Here is a 24,703-nt window from a genome sequence, read left to right on the forward strand (position 1 = left end):
GAAGATCACAAACAATAATTTATTAGTAAAGGAGAACAGAAGGAGCTGCTAGGAAGTCTAGCAGTATTCGGCAGAGAAGCGAGGTTCAGGTGTGGAGGATCCTGGAGGAACAGGGAGAGTTAGGTCTGGCACTCGGAAATCTGAATGTTGGATCTGATGGAACTTACAGGTTGGAGGTGAGACCTCGTGAGAGAGGGAGGAGTGACCGGTATGGGGAGGGCAGGAGGCTTACTGGAGGCTGATGAGCTTGGAGTCCAAATGAGGAGGGAGCTGAGCATGAAGGGTAATGGTGATCCAGGAGGGAGGGTGGGCAGCCTGGAGTGGGAAGACCAGAGGAGGACGCTGAGAGACGAGTGGACAGTGAAGAAACCAGGTTGGTAGCAGCAAACGAGGTGAACTGATAGGTGATATCTGCAGGAGGCAAAACAAGCAGTCAAAAACACAGAGAGCTCAAAAATCCATAACCCAGAAATTCTCAAAATCAAAACTTAGTTTGGATTTGGCTGTTAGGAGAAATACCCAAGTTGAGTTAATCATCCAGCGAAGTGAAGGCGTCTCTCAGGAGCTTAAATATCCCTGGCCAGCTAATCAGCAGATTACCTGCAGCCTCCCCACTTCCAGGCACGCCCACCTGCAGAGGAGAGATGAGACTCTACACCAATTAGTGTGTGAAAAAAACCCAGACCGTGACAGTACCCCCCCTCAAGGGATGCCACCCGGCGTCCAGGCAGAGGAGGAGGCGGAGGAGGAGGCAGACCGGGCAGCCTCAAAATCCCTAATGAGGGAGGGGTCGTCAATCCAGGACCCCGGGACCCATTGCCTGTGCTCGGGCCCATAGCCCTCCCATTCCACCAGATACTGGAGACCTCGGCCACGAAGCCTAACGTCCAGGAGGCGCCGGACCCGAAAACCGAGACCCCCATCAGCCAACCGAACCGGAGGAGGAGGAGCAGGAGGAGGGCAAAGGGGACTGGAGGAGACAGGCTTCAGGAGGGAAACATGAAAAACCGGATGTACCTTCATATGAGGGGGAAGCTCCAAACGGACAGACGAGGGATTGATGATTGAGGAGATGGTGAAGGGGCCGATGAACTTGGGGGACAGTTTCTTGCAGTGGCCCTTCAACGCAATATCCCGGGTCGACAGCCAGACGCGCTGACCAGGCACATAGTCTGGAGCCGGCCTCCGGTGACGGTCGGCTAAACGCCGGTTACGGTCAGCAGTCCTTTGCAGGGCCTTCTGCGTGGCTGACCAGGTACGCTTTGCACTCCTGAGGAACTGGGGAATGGAGACGACTGAGGAGGGAAACTCAGAAGGAAACAGGCAGGGCTGAAAACCAAGGGAGACCTCGAAAGGAGACAACCCGGTAGAAGAGGAGACATGTGAGTTATGGGCGTATTCGATCCAGGGTAGTTCTAAACTCCAGCGGGAGGGGTTGGAGGAACATAAACAACGGAGCATGGCACCTAGTTCCTGATTCATCCTCTCACACTGGCCATTAGATTGAGGATGAAATCCGGAGGTGAGGGCGACCTTGGCCCCGAGACAGGCGGCAAAATCCCTCCAGACTCGAGAAATGAACTGGGGACCTCGATCAGAGAGTATTTCGAACGGGATGCCATGTAACCTAAAAACGTGTTTCACCAAAAGTGCAGCTGATTCTGCAGCTGAAGGGAAGGCCTTTAAGGGGATGAGATGGCAAGCCTTAGAAAAACGGTCAACTACTGTCATGATTACTGAGAAGCCACGAGAAGGAGGTAGGCCAGTTACAAAATCCATGGCGATGTGGGACCATGGTCTAGACGGAACGTGTAATGGGTTGAGTAAGCCAGAGGGTGATCGATTACTGGTCTTATTGCGGGCACAGGTCTGGCAGGCGGCAACGTACTCCTTAGTGTCCTTAAACATAGTTGGCCACCAAAAGGTCCGTCTGATCAATGCTACCGTACGACTAACCCCAGGATGGACAGAAAACCTAGCTGTATGCCCCCAGTGGATTACCTTGCTTCTGACCGAAGGGGGAACAAATAATGTGTTTGGGGGTACCTTGCTTGGGCCCGGAGTGGTCTTGAGGGCCTCAAGTACTTGGTCTCGGACCTCCCAGGTTACGGACCCAATGACACAGTCAGGAGGGAGAATGGATGCTGGTTCTGGATTGGAGTCAGCCGAAAACTGTCGGGATAGGGCGTCCGGTTTGATGTTCTTAGTGCCTGGTCTGTAAGAGAGGACAAAATGGAACCGTGAAAAGAACAAGGACCACCTAGACTGTCTGGGATTCAACCTCTTTGCCTCCTTCAAATAGGCGAGGTTTTTGTGGTCTGTCCGTATGATGATGGGGTGCTCAGCTCCCTCCAACCAGTGCCTCCACTCCTCCAGGGCGAGTTTCATGGCCAGGAGCTCCCGGTCCCCCACATCATAGTTTCTCTCGGCTGGGGAGAGGCGCCGGGGAAAAAAAGCACAGGGGTGGAGACGGTGGTCTGAGGGAGAAACCTGGGATAGGACGGCACCCACACCTGTATCCGATGCATCCACCTCGAGTGTGAATTGCCGAGAGGGATCTGGTCGGGTAAGAACCGGTGCTTGAGTAAACTTGTCTTTGAGGGCAGAGAAGGCACTCTGGGCTGTGGAATCCCAAACAAAAGGTCTCTTGATGGAGGTTAACTGAGTCAGCGGACTGGCAATCTGGCTGTAGCCCTTAATGAAACATCTGTAGAAATTTGCAAAACCCAGAAATCTTTGCAGCTCCTTACGTGTTGCGGGTGTTGGCCAGCTCTGTACCGCTTGGACCTTCTCAGGATCTGGTCCCAGTCTCACTCTCCAGAACAAAACCCAGGAACTTCACACTCGGGACATGGAATTCACACTTCTCCGCTTTCACGTAGAGGCGATTTTCCAAAAGGTGGTGGAGAACAGCACGGACATGTTTGGAATGCTCTTCAGGTGTCCTCGAAAAAAATCAAGATATCATCAAGATACACAGTAACAAACTTGTTCACAAAATCAGCCAAAACCGAGTTCACCAAAGACTGAAAAACAGCTGGGGCATTGGTGAGCCCAAACGGCATTACCAAATACTCTAAATGTCCCACTGGTGTCTTAAATGCCGTCTTCCATTCATCACCCTCCTTTATTCGGACGAGGTGGTATGCGTTCCTCAGGTCGAGTTTGGTGAAGATGGAGGCATCTTGTACAGGCTCAAAGGTTGACGATAACAAAGGTAATGGATATTTGTTTCTTACTGTTATCTGGTTGAGTCCTCGATAGTCGATACATGGTCGGAGAGTGCCATCCTTCTTTGTAACAAAGAAGAACCCCGCTCCCAGACGGGATGTAGACGGTCGGATTATGCCAGCTGAGAGTGATTCTGAGATGTATTTTTCCATACACTCACGTTCTGGTCTTGAGATGTTGTAGAGACGGCTAGATGGAAGAGGAGCTCCAGGAAACAAGTCTATAGCACAATCAAAAGGCCTATGGGGGGGGGGGGGGGGGGGGGTAAGGAGGAAGCTTTATCCTTTGAAAATACCTGCAGTAGGTCGAAATATTCCTTGGGGACACCAGTGAGATTGGGAGGTGGTTGTTCAGGGGTTCTGCACTCAGAGCGGATTCGAGCTGTGCCCAGACAGGAAACGTGACATTGTTGCTCCATTCCTCCACCCTGTTAGACACCCAGTTGATGCGGGGATTGTGGAGACTTAACCAGGGATGCCCCAAGACGATTTCTGACTGGTGACATGGAAAAACAAAAAAGGTCAGTGATTCATGATGATTGCCAGAGATCGAGAGGTTAACCGGAACAGTTTTATGGGTTATAGAGGTTAGGAAGCTGCCATCTAAAGAAACAACCCTCGTTGGGGCCTCGAGTGCAATAGTGGTTATGCCGAGCCGATCAACTAGTAGTTGGTCTAATAGGTTCTGTTCACATCCAGAGTCAATCAGGGCTCGGGTGGATATTGAGGTTTTACTGAAGGTTAAAGAACAGTCTAAAGCACACCGAGACTTCATGAGTGCAGATGAACCGCCCACCAGTATCCTAGGTTCTACTGGTGGGCTCTGGAGTTTAAAGTCTTGGGACAGTCAGACACGAAATGGCCAGCTAGGCCGCAGTACAAACAAAGACCAGATCTCATTCTTTTATCTCGTTCCTCCTGGCTTAGTCTAGCCCGGCCCAACTGCATGGGTTCGCTGGGGAGAGAGGATGGTGCTGGTTGGGCCGCCCTGGACTGAGTATGGGTCTGAAGATGAAAAAACGAATTGTTACCTTTATGACGGTCATTCAGTCTCCTCTCGATCCGGTTGCAGAGAATTATCAAGTCCTCCAGGTTTGTGGGTTCCTGGCAGAAAGCCAGCTGGTCTTGGAGGAGCTCGTTTAAGGCCTGTGAAAACGCCCCTTTTAATGAATCCTCGTCGAGAGTGGAAGCCGATGCCAGGGTCCTAAACTCGATGGCGAAGTCAGGAACTGATTGCTTGCCTTGGCGGAGGTTCCAGAGCCGTTTAGCTAGCTCTGAGGCGGGCTCGGATTTGTCAAATGTCAAGTTAAACTCGGATAAAAACTCAGTAAATGGGCCCGCAAGGAAGTTCGGAGAGCGGCTCTTGGCTTCTGCCCACCTGAGGGCCTTGCCGCGCAGTAATCCGACAATGTAGGAAATCTTGGCTGCGTCAGTTGCAAAAGACTCCGAGGAGCATTGGAAAGCCAAGTTACACTGGAGGAGGAAACCTCTACAAACGTTTCGATCCCCGTCGAACGTCTCAGGGGGAGGAGACAAGGCAACCCGGAAGTTGGGCGGGATGGATGGTGCCGAGGTAACGGGTCCGGGCGGACTCGGAGCTGGAGGAGCAGAGGGTTCCGGATTGGTGAGCTGTTCACTTAATTGTTTAACCATCGCACCCAACTGAAACAGAGTCTGGTTAGCGTCTGACAGTTGTTTGGTGAGGGAATGAAGGGCTAAACTGTGTTGTGATAAGGTTTCGGTGATAACAGGTGGAACAGATTCGGTACTGAGGTTAGGATTCTGGCTGGATGATTCTGTCATGTTGTGTGGTAGATGCCTAACCCACGACATACAGAATCAGTCCAAAGAGTCAAAGAAGATCGCAAACAATAATTTATTAGTAAAGGAGAACAGAAGGAGCTGCTAGGAAGTCTAGCAGTATTCGGCAGAGAAGCGAGGTGTGGAGGATCCTGGAGGAACAGGGAGAGTTAGGTCTGGCACTCGGAAATCTGAATGTTGGATCTGATGGAACTTACAGGTTGGAGGTGAGACCTCGTGAGAGAGGGAGGAGTGACCGGTCTGGGGAGGGCAGGAGGCTTACTGGAGGCTGATGAGCTTGGAGTCCAAATGAGGAGGGAGCTGAGCATGAAGGGTAATGGTGATCCAGGAGGGAGGGTGGGCAGCCTGGAGTGGGAAGACCAGAGGAGGACGCTGAGAGACGAGTGGACAGTGAAGAAACCAGGTTGGTAGCAGCAAACGAGGTGAACTGATAGGTGATATCTGCAGGAGGCAAAACAAGCAGTCAAAAACACAGAGAGCTCAAAAATCCATAACCCAGAAATTCTCAAAATCAAAACTTAGTTTGGATTTGGCTGTTAGGAGAAATACCCAAGATGAGTTAATCATCCAGCGAAGTGAAGGCGTCTCTCAGGAGCTTAAATATCCCTGGCCAGCTAATCAGCAGATTACCTGCAGCCTCCCCACTTCCAGGCACGCCCACCTGCAGAGGAGAGATGAGACTCTACACCAATTAGTGTGTGAAAAAACCCCAGACCGTGACATATATATATATATATATATATATATATATATATATATCAGACGTCAAGCTAAACAGACAGGGTTAAAAAAAATATGATCTACCTTTTTCCCCATCACTTTCATTTTTTAAATAGTAATTAATAAGCATTCGATACCATTACAATTTCCTTTTATTTAATTTTAAATAAATATTTAGAGTGCCCAGGTAGCACATAAGCAATGCAATTTAACGGTTTTCTTAAAGTAGGAACGTTTAAACTGTGCGGCCAGAGCGCTCTCCTTCCTTCTGCTCTGCGTAGACCTGAGCTGATCACCTACTTGTGCGTAATCAAATGTCTATAGGGGAAAATATGGAAAAGCCATGATGTTCACTTTTGCCTCAGACCGATTTATTGCTGTTTTATGGTGTGGCTGAATCTGCGATTTGCTGCCACGCGGACTGGAAAAACAAATGCTGCAGTAACATGAGTCAGGTTCGGAGTCACTGACTGGAGCGGACCCAACTTTAATACGTCATCCCAAAATAGAAGCTAATATCTTAATTTGACCTTGAATGAAAAATGTTGTTATAAAACCTCTTAAAAGTTTTTATCACAGAGGAGGCAGCGCTCATTTCTGCCTTCAGTCTGACGGCGTGCCGGAGTTTGCGCAGCTTGCGCGCTTATTGAATCTGTGTGTGTGTGTGTGTGTGTGTGTGTGTGTGTGTGTGTGTGTGTGTGTGTGTGTGTGTGTGTGTGTGTGTGTGTGTGCGTGTGTGTGTGTGTGTGTGTGTGTGCGTGCGCGTGCGCACCTGGCACAGCTCCATGAAGCTTGGTTTATGCTTGACGCATTCACTTTCCGCTTGGTGATGCGGCTCGCGGATGGAACGCGCTTCACAACTTGCAGCGTTTAAGTCACCGCGTCTCGTTATTGGCGTTATTTAAACCAATGTTGTAAAATTACTACTGCCCAGCCCAGCTCACTTGTGCACCCGTGAGCCGTGGTTCTGCTGGAACGCGTCTGACCTCTGACAGACGCACTCTGAACTTCAGATCTTCAGCGCGCTGTTAATAGTCTGAATGGGAATCATTTCTTGATTTATTTTGTTACATCCACAATGTTCTGTGTGTGAGGTTTACAACGTCAGAACACCTGCATGGGACAGGATGTTAATTACAATCTGCCAGAATGACTCACCTTCAAATTCCTCCAACATCGTTAAAAATGATCAAATACGGAACATATCGGCGTGCGCAGGCCAGAGTGCTGAAGCTCGGCACATTATTATGAAGCTAGGGCACATGTGGAGGACACGCGCGCAAAAATATACTTGTTTTCAATGACGTTTATTGTGTCCACTTACTTTTTCTTAGGCCTACCCACAAATGAGTTTCTGGCTACGCTAATGGTGACATATGACAGACTTCTCTGAGCTCCGTAGCCATTACACTTTTCACCTCGCGCACCCCCTAGCGGCAGCTCGCGCACCCCCAGGGGTGCGCGCACCACACTTTGGGAATCCCTGGTCTAGTTGAAAGCTGAAATAAATGGACTTTTGCACCATATTCTGATTTTTTCAGTTTCACTTTTATGTATAATTGGGTGTTTTTATTAGCATTTCTATAACCCATATTCTAGTAAAATCATATATTATCTATCAATAAAAATCCTTATAAATGACACTAGAACAGGCAACAAATCTGATGGAGGACTTACATTTACTAACTTGGGTCAGACCCAGACAAGGAAGTGCTGAAGCTGAGTTTAGACACATTTGGGAATTAATGATCGAATGAATGATCTGACGTCATTACATGGGAAGTCCCGCTCTCACATCAAGAAGCTGCAGACCCGCAGATTCACGCCTGCAGCAGCGAATCTGGGGGTCTCCAGTTCTGCGACCTGATCACATCTTCCTTGTTCCTCACTGGCCCTGTAAACATTCACCCCTATAGGTCCGATCAGCAAAAGACCGCTTCAACACACTTTGCAGCTGAATTATTAACGTATGTAATGCATAGACTGTCACTCATCCCAGAAAAATATAGTAAACCAACAGAATTGTTTAGAACATTATCAGAAAGTTTTAGGAGTGTTACTGTTGCTTTAAGATACGTTGTTTGACGTTTAGGGCAGTGAGAACATGGAGCATTTGCCCAGCTGTTCGTCTGACTACTTTCATAAACTATTGCTTAAAGCAAAACATCATGATGTTGTCACTGCTGCACAAATGTTACTATATTAGGAATTTAGCTTTCCTTGACTTTATAAATCTTCAGGTACACAGATCAATAAAAAAAAGTGCTGCATGCGAGCAGCAGTAGTGAGACGATCTCTTAAAAATGTTTGTGTGACGGACTCTGTAGTTTTCAGGGAGGTTATTTCACAAATTAAGAGAAGAGGCCAACGCGTTTTCCCAAACGTTGCATCAGTCCACATTTATGGTAGTTTACAAATATAATTTACACTTACTGGCCACTTGATTGGGTACACTTGTCCAACTGCTTTTAACGCAAATTACTAATCAGCCAATTACATGGTGGCAACTCAATGCATTTAGGCATATTGACATGGTCGAGACGTATCGCTGCGGTTCAAACTGAGCTTCAGAATGGGGAAGAAAGGTGATTTAAGTGACTGAATGCGGTATGGTTGTTGGTGCCAGACGGGCTGGTCTGAGTATTTATGAAACTGCTGATCTGCTGGGATTGTCACACACAACCATCTCTAGAGTTTACAGAGAATGGTCTTAAAAGGGGAAAACATCCAGTGTAGCGTCCAGAAATGGTCAGTTTTTCATGTACAGTTTGACCTCTTCAGTATCTGGTCAAATGGAGACAGGAGTCTACATTTGTTGCCTTTAATCTGCCAAATCCTGCCATTCCATCAGCTGGAGTCCGGACTTCTCTGCAGCTCTGAACACATGATAACATATGTCAATAAACTGTTCCCGTTTCAAGGCCTAAGCTTCCCTTATTGCTTCTACAGGATTCCTCATGCCTCTGAATAAAAGTGAACATTTTCAGCTCATATGAGTTAATTAATCATGAAATGAAATGAACAATATGGTTAAATGAAATGTTTTGATTAATCTGTGCCTAAGTTAATAAGGTTGAAATGAATTTTACTATTACAATGAAACATTTTGATGTTATGATCAGTAATGTTTGTTTAACAAGTGCATCATTATCTACACTCATACACAAAGTTCATAAGATAAAGTTAAAGTAATTTCATGCACATTGAGATGTTCTTACCCACAAATCAGAGAACCTTCTGTCTAAAAGAAGGCGTGATGTTCTGAGGTTTGTTTATAACACCTCTTAATATGGCATGTCCCGATTGGCCATAATATGAGAATATCAGGGTATCTGCGGGTCCTTAAAAAGTCTTAAAAAGTCTTAAATTAGCTTTTCCAAATTTAAGGCCTTAAAAATCCTTAAAAATGACAAATAATCCTTAAATACAGTTTCCAAAGGTCTTAAATTTTCAAAGACCCAATAAAGATTATTTTATTTCTATGAAATTTTCATGAATTTCTAGTTAGTGTTCAGCATTTTTTGCGTATGATATTTGCGTAAGCAGAACCGTACACATTCAGTTGGTGGTGAAAGGGGGCTATTTTTAGATGAGCACATTAGCTGGTTAAACTAGTGGGAGCTTGCGCCATGGGGAAGTGCAAGTTTGATGGTAACTGGATGGCTAATCCCATGTTCGCGACGCGGTTAGCACCAGTTCCAGTCAATAGCTGGAAAATAAAGCTTAAATTTAATTATGAAAATAGCTTAAATTTGGTCTAAGTGGCCTTAAAAAAGGTCTTAAAAAGTCTTAAATTTGGCTCCCTTAAACCTGCAGATACCCTGGAATATTAAAACAGGATCACTTGCGGAGTGATTCGGCATTCAGTTAGTTTTGAGCAGAACTCCGGACTGGAAACTCTCTCTAACCACCGCATCTCTTGACAAGCTTTCGACAAGCTAAAAGCTGCCTGCAGTGGCACAGCAATGTGTTCCTTCAGCTATTCAGAAACAGCTGCTCTAGACGCAAACTAGTTCCAACCTGTTGTGCCTGGCGACATCTCTGGACTGGAGCGTCGGTGCTGCGGTTAATCTACTGAACCTCGGTGCCCAGAGGTCATCCGACCTTCCTGACCTCTGAATCCACGAAGAGGGTCTCCAAAAAGGGTGCGGTAGACACAGCAAGAATTGCGTCTGATGTGATTTTGATAAGAATCAACTTTCTAGTTCAATGCAGACCAATTTTTTTTCACACCCAGAACTCAGTTTCTTCTAGATACAAGGTTCTGATAAACACACACTATTCAATAAACCATATATCACATTCCATCCATTTATATGCATCCTTCACAGTCGTCTTATTTAACTCGTCATGTTTTAAATTGTTTAGAAAATAAATTTCTTACCTTTTATAAACCTGACTCAGTCTGAAGTACGAAGTGTGTTTGATCACTGAAAAGCAAAGAATCCTAGAATCTTCTGATTAAACATTCAAAGACTAATAAGGTTGATATTCTATATTTATATAGAATATCACATCTTATTGGTCATAAGTAGAGGTAATTTATTAAGCTTAAAACAACAATAGTAACCCCCAATTTCTTACACCAGTGAGCGACTGTTCTGTGGGCGAACAGGCCTTGTTGATGCCTTTCCCGGGATCCACTGGTTTCCCTCTTTCTTATGAATTTTCCCTTTCCCTTTGCTTGCATTTTTAATCACAATTGAAATTTTTTCTCATTTTAAATATATTTGTAATCATTGTTGAAATCTTTTTATACCTAATATATTTATTTGTTTTTAGAAGTGCCTCATGATTTTTATCTTAATGATAATAACAATAACAACAACAACAACAATAATAATAATAATAATAAACAAACTTAAATAGCGTTTGTTTAGGACACTCAAAGATGCGTTCATGCTCTCACATTCACACACTGCTAGTGATGGTAAGCTACTTTGTAGCCCCAGCCGCCCTGGGGAGGTCTGACAGAGGTGAGGCTGCCATTTGGTGCCGTCGGCCCCTCTGACCACCACCAACACAGTCATGTTGGATGAAGTGTCTTGCCCAAGGACACAACAGCAGAATACCACTAGCGGGAGCTGGAATCAAACCCATGACCCACCGATAATGAGGCAACCAGCTCTACCACCTGAGCTACTGCTGCCCCAAGAGGTGCTAAATAAACTATCATTTTCTTTCTTTTCTTTTTTCTTTTATTCTCAAATAGAGCCAGACCTTGAGAATACAAGCATGCGAGTTGAAACATCTGGTTTATGCTGTCAAACAAAACTTTAGACTTATTTTTGTTTGAGAAAATCAGCTGAGGAAAGTATGCTGCCTTTGAGATTTTCACCATCTCTTTCAAATATGTTGCAAGTTCTTTCAAGTGCAGCCTATGAACTTCTAATCTAGTTGACATCCTATGCCTCTCAGCTCTGCTGCATGTTCCTCTGAAACTGTAATTTTTTTTCATTTGTCCAATAACTGTTCAAGATCCAAAACAAGGCCCGTTTTCTGTGTGGGGCCTGAAATGTGCTGTTCGAAGTTTAAAGACTCTAACAGCAGAGTTACAAGTACCATCTATCTTCTCTGTCCAGAATGTGTACTTTGTCATCTTCAAACATGTTTCCCTTGTCAATGAAAACAGGGAAATAAAATCAACATGAGGGCCAAATTCAAACACGTTCAGGGAACGCCAAGTGGAGGAGGTGGGTTTTTAGGCAACTCTTAAAGACTGGCAGAGATGGGGACAGCCTAACTGAGGGTGGCAACTGGTTCCTTGTCCTTCAGGTACAGGTGATCTTCAGATTCTTGACCTGAAGACCACAGGAGAGCCACCTCTTCAGGTCAAGTCTCTGAAGAAGAGGAGGCCTCAGGTTTCACCTTTCCACCACCTATAATTCATCTCTGAACCGAACTCACAAACAGTTTCAGTTGAGGTCACACCCTCCTGCATCTAATCAATACAACAATTCCCTCACAATGGAGGCTAACAACTCCTCAGCAGGCTGAGGAGGGCTATTCATAGGTAGTTTCTGCTTGTTAAACAACAATAGACAGCTACAGTTTATAAGCTTGACCCTCCCATATTCCAGTCAGAATTGACAATGCTCCTCGGGTGATAAGCAAAACGTCTTCAAGAAACCAAAGAAGCCCTAGATGACTGAGAACCCTGACCAGCTAATGGCTTTTGATTTCCAGTGCAATGTCGATGACGGACCATCTGCAATTTGGGTCCTCTTTGAACAATTACAATAAAGTTATTATATTCTTTTCTATTTTTGATGCTCACATGAACCTGTTTACACATCTTTGCGTCTGCTTGAGATGTATAGTACACACGGCCCTTCACAAATCACTTCTGCACTAATCACGCAAGTTCAGTTCCATTAGCAGGTTCTGCCAGATGCAGATCAACTCCCAAACCGATATACTTAAGGCGTTTTTAAAGACATTTTTACTAACCTGTAACATATCAAGCACATGCACACGTGTGGACAAACACAACCACAGTTTTGTCAGCTACACCCCCATCTATCCTTCAGTTAATGGTGTCTGACAATCAGATTATTCTGTCAGACTCCAGAGATAAAGCAGACAGTTTCGTGAAAGCCACTTCCTCTGTGTAAGTAAATGAAATGCGTACTGCACTCTTTAAATTAAGGAAGGGCTGAACGTGTGAAGTAGCCAGAGATTTCTGCTGCTGCAGCTCAGTTCTGTAGCTCAGCTGGTCTGTGATTTCACCATGTTCAGGTACAGCAGACGGGCTGTTCTGGCAGTGGTGCTGATTCTTCAGAATCAAGGTAAGGTGATGCTTTCATGTCATTGCTGCTTTATTTACAACAAAAAGCTAGTTTTAATGTTTCCTTGGAGTAATGCCAAAAAAGAGATTTTATCCATGGATAGATGTATCTTAATGGTAAAAAAAATTAAATTTGACAAAGAGTTGACCTTGAAGCTTGGAGCTATATTTAAATTAGTGTCCAATGAAGGGAAGACTCATGTTTGCTTCTGTACTGTGTCTTGACATAAATAAAAACTCAAAACCCTTGTTGATGAGCAACACGGTAGTAACGCTTCCCTCTGCTTCATTAGTTCATGCAGGGAGAATTGTTGGAGGCTGTGAGGCTGTGCCACATAGCAGGCCGTACATGGTGTTTCTGGAGAGGATCATGGAAGATGGTAAAACAAAGTACTGTGGAGGATTCCTACTGAGTGAGGATTTCATGATGACGGCTGCCCACTGCCAAGCCGAGTCAGTTTTACATGCTCAGATTTGGACCTTTTACAGAAATGGGGATTTTATTCAAACTAAACTTGATGTAGCACTTCAGTTTAAAAGATAAGTATTTGACTGTTTTTGCAGGAAGTACACCGCTTGGGTTGGAGTCCACGATACGAGCACAAGAGATTCAGATAAAAGTGTCCAGAAAACCTCCATAAAAGAAGCATTTCCCCATCAGAATTTCAACAGCTCTAATTATATCAACGATATCATGATCCTGAAAGTAAGAAGATGCCTTATTCATTAGTCTTTTATTTAATTGTCATTTATTAGTGCAATGATAAAAGAGAGGACATGACTTTAAAATGATGCTATTGGCAGTGTTGGGAGTAATGCGGTACAAAAGTAGTTAATTACTGTAATGCATTCCTTTTTGCTGTAATGTGGTAATGTAAGGCATTACAGGGAAAGAAAATAGTAATATTTACTCGGTACAATTGTCAGTAACTCTGTAACTACAATGCATTTTTAACCTTATGGAGGAAGGCGTTGCAGATCTGCAACATTGAAACCTACCTACCTGGTTACTCCACATAAGTATTTCAGGAGTATTTTTTAACTCAGAAGTACCCCTGAAGGACTTAGTTGTTCGTCCTTTTATCAAAACTTATTTTGAGCCTGAGAGGGTTAAACCCAGAATAAAGATGTGGGTTTCTTAAAAATTCAAATTGTGGGAAGCCCGAAAAAAGATCCAGTCTCTGCGGGCAATCTATGAGCAGAGAGGACACAATAGGTAATAGCTCAAATACTCCAGCTGCGTCCTGAGTGCGGCCACTTTAACATTCACAAAATCGCCCCTCCAAAACAAAATAATTCACTTGCGATCGTTCATATCAGTCCATATGCTCTGGTACTTTAAGTACTTTTCTGACGTGCTTTGCCTCAGCTGAGTTCATAATCTGTGCCTCAATAAGCGCAGCGCATATTAAGCTTTTTACGCTCAGTAGATCCCTTTGGCTGATTAGTTAGAAAGTAAGAAATCTAGGAAACTGATTTTCTGGAAGACGGAGAAAACATGCAGCATGCAGGAAGGTTAGAGAGAGAAAGGGCAGGAAATTATTCAAATAAAATCAAGAAAACAAAACAAAGTGCTTGAAAAGAAAAAAGTAGGTAGATTTATCTCCAATACACATTTTACCAGTGAAAAGCAATACTATATAAGCATGCAATATTTATACATGTGATGGAATCAGATCACCCTCAAAAGTCAGTCCCACATCCAGGGCCGTATCAAGGCATTTGGGGGCCAAGGCAAAAATAGGCTTGGAGCCCCCACCACCTCACTCCCTGCTCAGTTAACATAAGATGGCAGCGCGCTGAGAGTACAGATTGTTGTTGCAATTATTTAATAAACAATTATTTAAAAAAAACTGTTACTATATCTGATTGTTTTGAACAGCAATCCTAACTCAGATAACATCACTTTCCACTGGATGTGTCATGAGCTCTCTGAGCATCAGATCACCAAATTCATGTAGAAGTTGTTTTGGTGAAAGTTACTTAAAGTAATGCAAAAGTAGTGTAATGCAGTACATTTTGAAATCAGTAATACTGTAATGTAATGTAATCAATTACTTTAAAATGAGGGTAACAAGTAATAAATAATGCAGTACAGTTTTGAAGTAACTTGACCTACACTGGCTATTGGATATATGTTTGGTCGATCCCCAGTGAGTCGTGGAGGATGGCTGCTTATACTGAGCCAGGATTCTCTGGAGGTTTCTTCCTGTTAAAAGGGAGTTTTCCTCTCCACTGTCGCTTTATGCTTGCTTAGTATGAGGATTGCTGTATAGTCACGGACACTAGTCAGTGACTTGATGCAATTTGCTGGGTTCCTTATATAGGAAACATTATTTCTGATTGGCTTAATGAACTGTGAATTGGAATGTTTATTATGTGAAGTGCCTTGAGACGACTGTTGTCGTAATTTGGCGCTATATAAATAAACTTGAATTGAATTGAATTGAATTGGGAAAATATGTACTACGGTAATTAATTTAGAAAAGATGCTGCAGTAAATCACACATTTTTATACTGTCCATAAAGTTCAGCTCCAAGGTGAAGATCAACCAAGTTGTGGAAACCATCAGTCTGGCCGACCAGGATGCTGGATCTCTGCCATCATCGTGTTCTGTCTCTGGCTGGGGAGTGACAAGCTGGAATAACCAATATATAACCAACATACTTAAGGAAGTCAATGTAACAGTGATTAATGATGATGTTAATAACTGTTCAAAGATGAAGTTCTACTGCTCAAAGGACAAGACAGGACCGGGTCAGGTATTTAAAACTTAACAGTGACAAACCAGAAACTACCAGCATCCATACTTCCCATTTCACCAGGCCGCTTTACTGTGTTTCTTTTCAGGGGGACTCTGGAGGTCCACTGGTCTGTGATGGGAAGGCCTATGGTGTCGTTTCTACATTGTTTAAGAAACCATATTCAAATGAAATTCCGTTGGCTCTTTACACCATGATCCCTGAATACAAAGAATGGATCAACTCAGTCATTAATGAGGCTTAAATACATTTCTTAACAACAGGATACCTGGCTAACCACACCACATTTAATATTGATCCTTAGATGTGGGACTATTTCAGAGTTGGCAGGATTACCTGAGAACTGATCCTGTATTCATAACACTGCCATGCCAATAAATGTCTTGCTTCAGACTAATTTCTCTCTAAAAACAAACTTTTAACACTCATGTAGTGATTTTGTCACATTATTTCAACAAAGAGAAAAATTTAACCACGCGTTTCATCTATAAAAATGAAAATTGAAAGGTTTCTAAGCCTTTCTTGATACAAACATAAACAAGAATAATAACTTAAAAAATAAGTCTTTTAAAAAAAACTTCTACTGATCTTTTAAAACTTTTTGTTCAACTTATTCTGTATTAAGTTTGAAGGAATAAACAAGTTAATTCTGATGGGTGGTGTGTTGTGTTCACAATTCAACAAAACAGAAACAACACTGCCTTCTAGTGCGGTGTGTGAGTCAATGCTCATATTTGTTTTTATTTTATGTAGTGTGCAGCACTTTAGGCTATCTTGTTTGTTTGGAAGGGAAAAATGCCTTTTTAAATCAAATAAAGGGATGATGATGATGATGATGATGATGATTCAAACTTTATTGCACTAGAAGTCAGTTACAGTTATTTTTCTCATTTGCTTTGGTGCATTTCTAACTGCAGAATTAAAATATTCATACAAACTGATTTAACCTCGTCAACATTTAGTCATTTTTTGCATCAAATTAGTAGCTTTTCATTCCTACAAAGAAATTACAAATACTTTCAGGTATGCATCAATAACTTTTACAACATTCTCTGCTGTTTTTTAACATCAAAGTCACATCTCCTTGTCTCTATCGCTTCCGTAATCCACCTTCTGTATTTTTGTTGTTCAGTGTTGTTCCGTAAAATGGATTAAGGAAGCGATAGAGACAAGGAGACACAGACACAACTCCATGAACAGAGACAACGGTGTTTACACGCTGGATCACATATGAGTCTGTGCTATCAGCACTGAAGGATGCGGACAGCAAAGGACAATGCCATCCTTTGCTGCCCGAACATAAACGGAAGTGACGCCACGAAGATCTGGTGGCTCTGGCGAAGGCGGAAGTTCCGGTTGAAACATGTCAGCTGAAGGTAAAAAAAAAAACATCTAATTACTGCACTGTGTTGGGGCAGCAGCAGATCAGCAGGTTGAGCGGGTTGTCCAGTAATCGGAAGGTTGCAGGTTCGATCCCGGCTCCGGACAGCGAATTCTGCTGTTGTGTCCTTGGGCAAGACACTTAACCCACCTTGCCTGCTGGTGGTGGTCGAAGGGACCGGTGGCACCTGTGCTCGGCAGCCTCGCCTCTGTCAGTGCGCCCCAGGGCAGCTGTGGCTACATCGTAGCTCATCAACATCAGTGTGTGAATGTGTGTGTGAATGGATGAATGATACACTGTAGTGTAAAGCGCTTTGGAGTCCTTACTCTGAGAGGTGCTATACAAGTGCGGGTCATTTATCATTTATCATTTTATTATAAGAAAAAAGCCAGCCACATGCTATTCTCAGTCAGGAGACAGGAGAAGCTGCACCCGCTCAAGGTTCTTATGCAGCCCCACTAACATTTTTGACCAAGCAGTTAAATGACACAACATTTCCCCCCATTCAACCAGCGAAATAAAGTACAGAAATACAAATTTACTTAGTGAAAACAAGTAGAAACTGCTTGGATGATCTGTCAGGAACCACAGCTTGCCATTTTGTCCAACTAATCCCATGATTAACATCCAAACACGAACACACAGACAAAACTAAAGTTCAGAGAGTCGAAACGGCCGAACATCTATAAACGTGAGCTTCTTTTCTTCGGGCGCGCAGGCCACCTATTGAGTACTTCTGCTTTAATCACTTAAGGACTGATGGTGTGACGTAGTCAGAGGTTCCTGCTGCTGCTGCTCAGTTCTGTAGCTCAGCTGTGATCTCACCATACTGAGCTGCAGAAGACTGGCTGTTCTGATGGTGGTGCTGATTCTTCATGATAAAGGAAAGTTAATGCTGCATAATAACACAAATTTAGCTTTATTTACAATAAGTTTAATAGTAGCAATGACTGAGAAAGTAGTGAAACCTCAGTCGCATGACCGGTTTAGACAAATGCGGCGGCCACATTTGGTAAACCAATATCCAACATGGCTGTCTACTCAGGAGTTGAAAAGCACTGATTAAGCCATGCTCCAGGTCAGGATTTCTCATCCCTGGTCCTCAGCGCCACCTTGTCTTACATGTTTTCCATGTTGCCCTTTTAAACCCTAGTCTTTCTCTACTGCCACACACCTGACTTAAATTAAAGACCGATTAACAGGCTTCTGCAGCACTTGATGTCCTCCTGAGGAGGCTATCCAAATATGTAAATCAGGTGTGCTCAAAGCAGAGACATTGAAAACATGCAGGACCAGGGTGAGGACCAGGGTTGAGAAACCCTGCTATAAATTTCTGATCCCATAACAAATTAATAGGCAAGTAGACAATCAGGTGGATAATTGCCCTTATTTGTGTGTATAGGATACTGTAGCAATGTGTATGTCTGACATAAAAAAATACAATTAAATCTAAAAAAGTAACATTTACATTTTTAAATAATCGTGTTTTTGTAGTTGTGTTAAATAAACTAAATTTAAAAAATACTGTCATTTTATTTAGTTTTGCTTGCAGAAACTCAACATGCATATCATTTGTCATCCACGAGGGGGTGCTGCAGCACCCCTACTTGGCTTTGCTGACAGGAAGCTGCACTGGTGACTGCGACAGAGAAGAAGACACTTAGCAGAACATTGGCCAACATGGGCAATGCAAAGCACTCACTGCACACTTATAAACTGCAAGAGCCAGTTCAATGCCATAATCAGTGAGCTTGTGTTGTTCCTGTTTAATTTGATTTCCACTTATAAAAATCAATGTAACATGCTGACAACAAGTAATCCCTTACGAAAAAGAAGTATACTTTAAGTATATAATTTAAAGTATACTTAAGTGTACAGAAGTTTATTTGCATACTTGTTCTTAAAGTTTACTTAGAAGTATACTCCTTGGGACTAAATTGGGCCACTAAAAGTATACTTGAAGTATACTGCAAGTATACTTCAAAGTAATAATTTAAGTTTATTTGTAGTGTACTTCTGATATAATTGAGTATACTTTTCTCTTTGAAAGTATACTTAAAGTAACCTCACAAGTGTACTTGGGAGTGTACTTCAGATATAATTGAGTATACTTTTCTCCTTGAAAGTATACTTATAAGTTTACTTGTAGTGTACTTCTGATATAATTGAGTATACTTTTCTCCTTGGAAGTGTACTTAAAAGTAACAATATAAGTTTACTTGTAGTGTACTCCTGATATAGTTGAGTATACTTTTCTCCTTGAAAGTATACTTATAAGTTTACTTGTAGTGTACTTCTGATATAATTGAGTGTACTTTTCTCTTTGAAAGTATACTTAAAGTAACCTCGCAAGTGTACTTGGAGTGTACTTCAGATATAATTGAGTATACTTTTCTCCTTGAAAGTATACTTATGTTTACTTGTAGTGTACTTCTGATAGATTGAGTATACTTTTCTCCTTGGAAGTATACTTTTAAGTTTACTTGTATTGTACTTCTGATATAATCGAGTATACTTTTCTCCTTGGAAGTATACTTAAAAGTAACAATATAAGTTTACTTGTAGTGTACTCCTGATATAGTTGAGTATACTTTTCTCATTGAAAGTATACTTAAAAGTAACAGTATAAGTTTACTTCTAATAAAATTGAGTAAACTTTTGCCCTTGAAAGTATACTTAAAAATAAACTTTAAGTAACATTATAAGTTTACTTGTAGTGTACTTCTGAAATAATTGAGTATACTTTTCTCTTTGAATGTATACTTCAAATTATACTTAAAGTAATAATATATGTTTACTTGTAGTGTACTTCTTATATAATTGAGTATACTTACAGTTTTGAAAGTACACTTTACAGTAAACTTGACGTAATATTCTTTTAGTACATTTAAGTATCTCTATTTTTTCTATAAACACATACTGCAAGTAACATTTAACATCTGCTATTTGCTTACTACCAATACATTTAATTTCCACTATTTACTGATACTTCGTCTTTATGCAGAGAAAAAAAAATAAAATAAAATAGCTAAGTCATGTTGTTTAAATTTATTAAACAGAGAGAATTAGAACAGAACAAAAACAGACCTGTTTACCAGGATTAATCAAAGATGAGAACACAAACTGTTCTGAACATGACGCGTTAATTCTGTCCATTTTGAAAGACTTTTTAAAAATGCCTTTAAAAAAATCAGTCCATTTTATGGATCCACTTGCTTGGTTGTTGATGCCTTTTTGAAGTTTTCATTGTTGCATTTCTTTCGTATTATTTTTCTTACATCTTGAACGCGCAGAGATGGAAACTTCAACTGAGCATGCCCTGTGAACACACAAAGCAAAAAATGAACACTTGAACTGTTAGGTGAACTCTGACACCACAAAATCTTTACAGTTCGTACACTGTAAACCCGAATAAGTAGGCAGAACTCAAAAAATGTAAGGCAATCAGTTGCCTCATATTTTCTGAGTTTATAAACTCAGATATTTGAGTATATCAGACCATAAATAAACTTAAATATTTGGAGTTTATATTAAATATATTTTCAAATTATGATCAAATTAAAGTTACTGATTAAGCCAACTCAAACAGAAAATAAAACAAAATTTGAAAGAAACAATTACAAACGCACACTTTTGAAAACTGGACAACAGCAGTGTGTAGTCTTTCTTTGAGTAGGTGGTTTAAAGCGACATCAGGATGCACATCAATTCAACATTAACAAAATATGAATTACACTAACCACTATCAAGTAAGACAGTGAGTACTTTATGCCATTTGGCATAAAACCAGTTGAGTATTGAATCGGATTAGCCTATTAGCATTAGATGCTAATGGGCTAATCCGATTCAATTATTCACGCTAAACTAAAGCCACAAATGAGAGTTGCCAGACTCAGAACGGCTGGACGAACAGAGAAAAGGTAAAACTCAACTGTTCCTCCCACTGTCATTATGGGTGACCCCGCGAGGAAAGTTGACCATTGAGCAGGGTTGATAGTTTATCCCTTGAGGTCCACGTGGCAGGGGTGAGGTGGTGCTCACTCCTCACCCCTGCCACGTAGACCCAAGGGATGAACCATCAACCCTGCTCAATGGTCAACTTTCCTCGCGGGGGTCACACCCATTAGGACAGTGGGGGGGTTAACTCAAGGAGAAGTGGAAAATGAACATATTTGCCCAAATGGTGGTGTGTTACTTTAACATCAACATTTAAAGAGCAGACAAATAGTAAATTACATTGTGGATGTAGACAATGCTCTAACAGAGTGAGCCATCTGAATCCAACACTCTTTCAGATTTTGAGTTACACATGTAACATCAGGTCATTTTTGACTCTGCAGCGTGGGTGACAGTTTAGACTCATCAAGACCAAGTAAGATTTTCTGCGTGAACTCAAATGTGTTGGTCAGTCCCTTCGGATAATCTAAATGTAAGGCATAGATGAGGCCGAACATTACCAGGAAGGCATCAAAAAGGCTGGAGAGGTTGACAATCACATCACCCTCTAGGATAACAGATTCTCACTGGGTCGTACGTAACTGGACTCTCGGCATCATCTGTGATGGTTGTCAGGAGGACAACTGCTGCATCCCTGAGGTCCGGCTCATTGTTATCATCCTTACAAAAATGAAAGGGAGATCATACACTAATCACATTTGAACTGAAACTCTGACTGTGGCCATTTTTATTTCAGTAGATTGTCATGTAAATAACAATAAATGCAGTCTGGTAGACTCCTGTTTAGGGCTGGGCATAGGGTTGTCACGGTAACCGGTATAGCGGTAAACACCGGTAAAAAAAAAAGTTGACAATAAAAATAACCGTCCAGTTTTTAAAAAACTATATTATCTCGGTGGGTTTACCGTGGCCGCGGTTTTGGCGCGATGACCCTTACCAGCCACCGTCGCTTCAGCTGAAGTTCCCGCGGCGCGCACACGCACTTTTTAATTTGCAACGGCACCAAAACTTTGAAGCTGAAATAATGGCCGAAGGAGGAGACGGCAGCGGCCAGGACATCCATCAGCCCTCAAAGAAGACTAAATCGGAAGTATGGGCATATTTTGGATTTCTGAAAAACGCTGAGGGACAGTTAATAGAAGACGGCTATCCCGTTTGCAGAACGTGCAGAAACAAGTGTCTGCAAAAGGCAGCAACACTTCGAATCTAATGGCACATCTGCGTGACCATCACCCACGTCTCTACAGCCAGTGCAAGGTAAGTTAACATTAGCATTTTAGCTTAAATGCATGACGCGAGGACTTTTGGTTGAGGGAGAATGCAACGAGTCACTATATACTGCAGCCGCAGCGTCCTCTGCCAGCATTTAAACCGTGTCACGGACACCCTGTTGCTGGATGAAGCATCTTATTTGTTGATGATGAAGAGAAATATACAATTAGTTCCTTGTCATTGATTTGTTTACTTATTCAATGCCATTGAATACACTACACTATGTAACATTTGGATTTGATTACATAGTGTAGTAGTTATTTTAGTTGTCGCGTGCCCGTCCCATTTACCGGTTCCTTTAAAACCCAGTTCCGTTAGAACTTATGAGACGGTGCATCCATCAGGGTTCGGGGGGATGTCGGCGAGTATAATTGTACTAGATCCTGGATTGGACCATCTAATTAGAATCTTGTATTTTATTTTAAAGGTGAAATGATATGTAAGACCTTTCCTTCTGTAGTAGCTCACTTCTTTTTAAGCAATCCCGTTATCTTAAGGTTTCTTTATATTAATCTGTCACAAACCGTAAAGTAAATCCTGATAATTCCAGAACCCATAATTAATGTGCTTACCTCTGTGCAATTAATGATCAGAGCCCCCACTCGTGAAGCTTTAGAGAAAACCTGAAAGAATCAGGATTATGTTTCTTTTTCAAAAAAGGTTTATTACAAAATCAAAATACAAAAATGGGTAGATGAAAAAACAACCGCTATCCCCCACGGAGGAATTAGTTCAAAATGATTAAATAAGAGTTAGTTTACACTAGCTCTTGTCTTCTCAGAATCTCCCCAAGAACTCTTTCTAGTCTCTCTCTCTGTCATCCCCCATCCAAGTTTGGACGGGGGATGACCCCTCCCCATCTGCTCTCCTCTCTGTCCTCTGCCCCAACTGCTGTCGAATCTCTCAATCTATATCTCTGCTGTTCAGAGCTGTTCTTATATACCCTTCCTGGGCCAGCTTAAGGTCATGGGGTCATTTACCAGATACACACTTTGTAGCTCAACACAAAACATTTGGTGTTATTTTCACTACATGCAGCATTCTTCTTAACACAGGTCATTACATCATCTTTTGCAGCATTCTTCAGTTTCTCTCCAATGTTCCCGAGAGGGCTTCTGGATCTGATGGGCTTGTCTTCACTCTGTTCTCCTCCAATCCCATCTTTCCAAGCCAGGGGTGGGGCAAAGAGGTGGGGTCAGTCTCCTGACCCTTTGCCCAGTTCTGTCCTCTTGTCCCTGTGACCCTTGTGTGACCCTTGTTTCTGACCACAGTTTTTTGACCTGCAGCCCAGCTCCTGTCGGCTGGCTGATTTTGCTCGCACAAGCCAGTCCAGTGTGTTTCAGCTTGCCACTGTCTTTGGCATGTGGGGACTCGCAACATCCCCCATGTGAGAAAAATCTAGCCAGGGGACTGCAGCAGCCTTCTTTGGGGTGGGGCTGCCTCCTCCTCTGGATCATCTTCATCTCCAGTCTCAGACCCAGAGTCTGACAGCTCAGAGTTCAGATACACACCATCATCATCATCATCATCACTCACTTCAGTCTCTGAAGAACCAGATGTTTGTTCATGAGGGTTCAGATCTGGGTTCCTGCTTCTCCACCAGTTTCTGTGGCCATCTGGTCAGCTGAGCTGCTGGTTGGAACATCTCAGTCTCCTCCTTCAAGCACAGACTCTCTCCTTCCAGACTGAAGACATTTTTTACTGCAGAGCTTCAAATATTCTCCTCACACACCTGAACAGCAACAAGCTAATTCTGCTTGCAGCTGCTGGTGGGAAGCTTACGCTAAAAACTATAAAGTGTGGCAAGGTGGATAAATGAGGGCCCGGTCAGGATTCGATCCCGAGACCTCCGGCGTGGGAGTCCTACACTCTAACCACTCAGACAAAGGGATATCCCCTTGGCCAAATGGCCAGGACGCATTATCAATCGGGACATTGTGACAGAACGCTCACACTGTCACACCTTCCCCCCTCTTTCCACAAGCGCGTCCTCGTACTTCCGCGCAGGGTGCCACAAACTTCACATCCATGGACCTACTTGACAGTTCTACATGGATCCTGCCAACAACACCATATGTGGCAAGGTTAAAAATGCTTACGCATTATTAGTGTAGCTGTCTGTCAGGTCAGAATCATACGGAGCTGTTAGTTCAGGACTCTCCCTTCTCAACAGAACTAGTAGGGGGAGGGGTGATGTCACCACATCCTGCTTGTCTGTTGTTACTCAGCTGACTGAGTGCTTTTTCTCTGTTCAGTTGTGGCTTCTCATATCTGCAGGCTGCCGAGAGCGGAAGCTAGGTGCTTGTTTCAAGCAGATCCTCTAAAAACAAAGTTTAATTGGAGCAGAGTTCCAATGCTCCCAGTTATAAGTCCGTCCTTTACAGGCGGCACGGTTTCTCCCCTCACGGAGCCCTTAAGCACAGAGGTTCACACATTATACATGTTCCCGGCTTCTAGCCTCCCCATTGCGTGTAAAGATACACATTTGCAGATTCTATGAAGCCCGGAAACATAGCCACTTTACAATCTTTAACAGAATCCCCCTTCGTTAGCAAAATTAGGCCCGTAGCACCTGGGATCTTACAAGTCATTTCTTCACTAGATTTTGGCCCAGCCATGACCTTTAATCAAGTAATCAATTAAAAAAAAATTATTTTATTTATTTATTTATTTTTTTTCAATTAATTACTTTTATTTTTCAGAGTTATTTTATAACTTGATGAGGGTGAACGCGCAAACCAGTGTCAGTTAAAACCACGTTCCCAGTTACGT

General features: G+C 42.7%; 1 protein-coding gene and 1 long non-coding RNA gene across 2 annotated transcripts; one reads left to right on the forward strand and one right to left on the reverse strand.

The window, feature by feature from the left end:
• LOC139071439 (uncharacterized) lies at positions 1-487 on the reverse strand. Its single transcript, XR_011521330.1, has 2 exons — positions 168-487; positions 1-101 (listed from the first exon to the last, which is right to left on the reverse strand). It is a non-coding gene; the product is annotated as an uncharacterized lncRNA (long non-coding RNA).
• Positions 488-12,362: 11,875 nt separating this feature from the next.
• Positions 12,363-15,972, forward strand: LOC107373338 (granzyme G). The gene is made up of 5 exons (XM_015941488.3): positions 12,363-12,559; positions 12,852-13,011; positions 13,123-13,264; positions 15,088-15,321; positions 15,410-15,972. The coding sequence occupies exons 1-5, from the start codon at positions 12,502-12,504 to the stop codon at positions 15,563-15,565; spliced, it is 750 nt and encodes a 249-aa protein (XP_015796974.3). The 5' UTR covers positions 12,363-12,501; the 3' UTR covers positions 15,566-15,972.
• The last annotated feature ends 8,731 nt before the right edge of the window (positions 15,973-24,703 follow it).

The sequence above is a fragment of the Nothobranchius furzeri genome, chromosome 8, assembly GCF_043380555.1.
Source record: "Nothobranchius furzeri strain GRZ-AD chromosome 8, NfurGRZ-RIMD1, whole genome shotgun sequence".
NCBI lineage: Eukaryota > Metazoa > Chordata > Actinopteri > Cyprinodontiformes > Nothobranchiidae > Nothobranchius > Nothobranchius furzeri.

What these genes read in the sequence shown, in the direction of transcription:
- LOC107373338 (XM_015941488.3), top strand. Translation starts at nt 12,502, where the DNA reads ATGTTCAGGTACAGCAGACGGGCTGTTCTGGCAGTGGTGCTGATTCTT. An exon ending in GCTGATTCTTCAGAATCAAG is followed by an intron (nt 12,560 to 12,851) that starts GTAAGGTGATGC and finishes CTGCTTCATTAG; the next exon opens with TTCATGCAGGGAGAATTGTT. An exon ending in ACAAGACAGGACCGGGTCAG is followed by an intron (nt 15,322 to 15,409) that starts GTATTTAAAACT and finishes GTTTCTTTTCAG; the next exon opens with GGGGACTCTGGAGGTCCACT.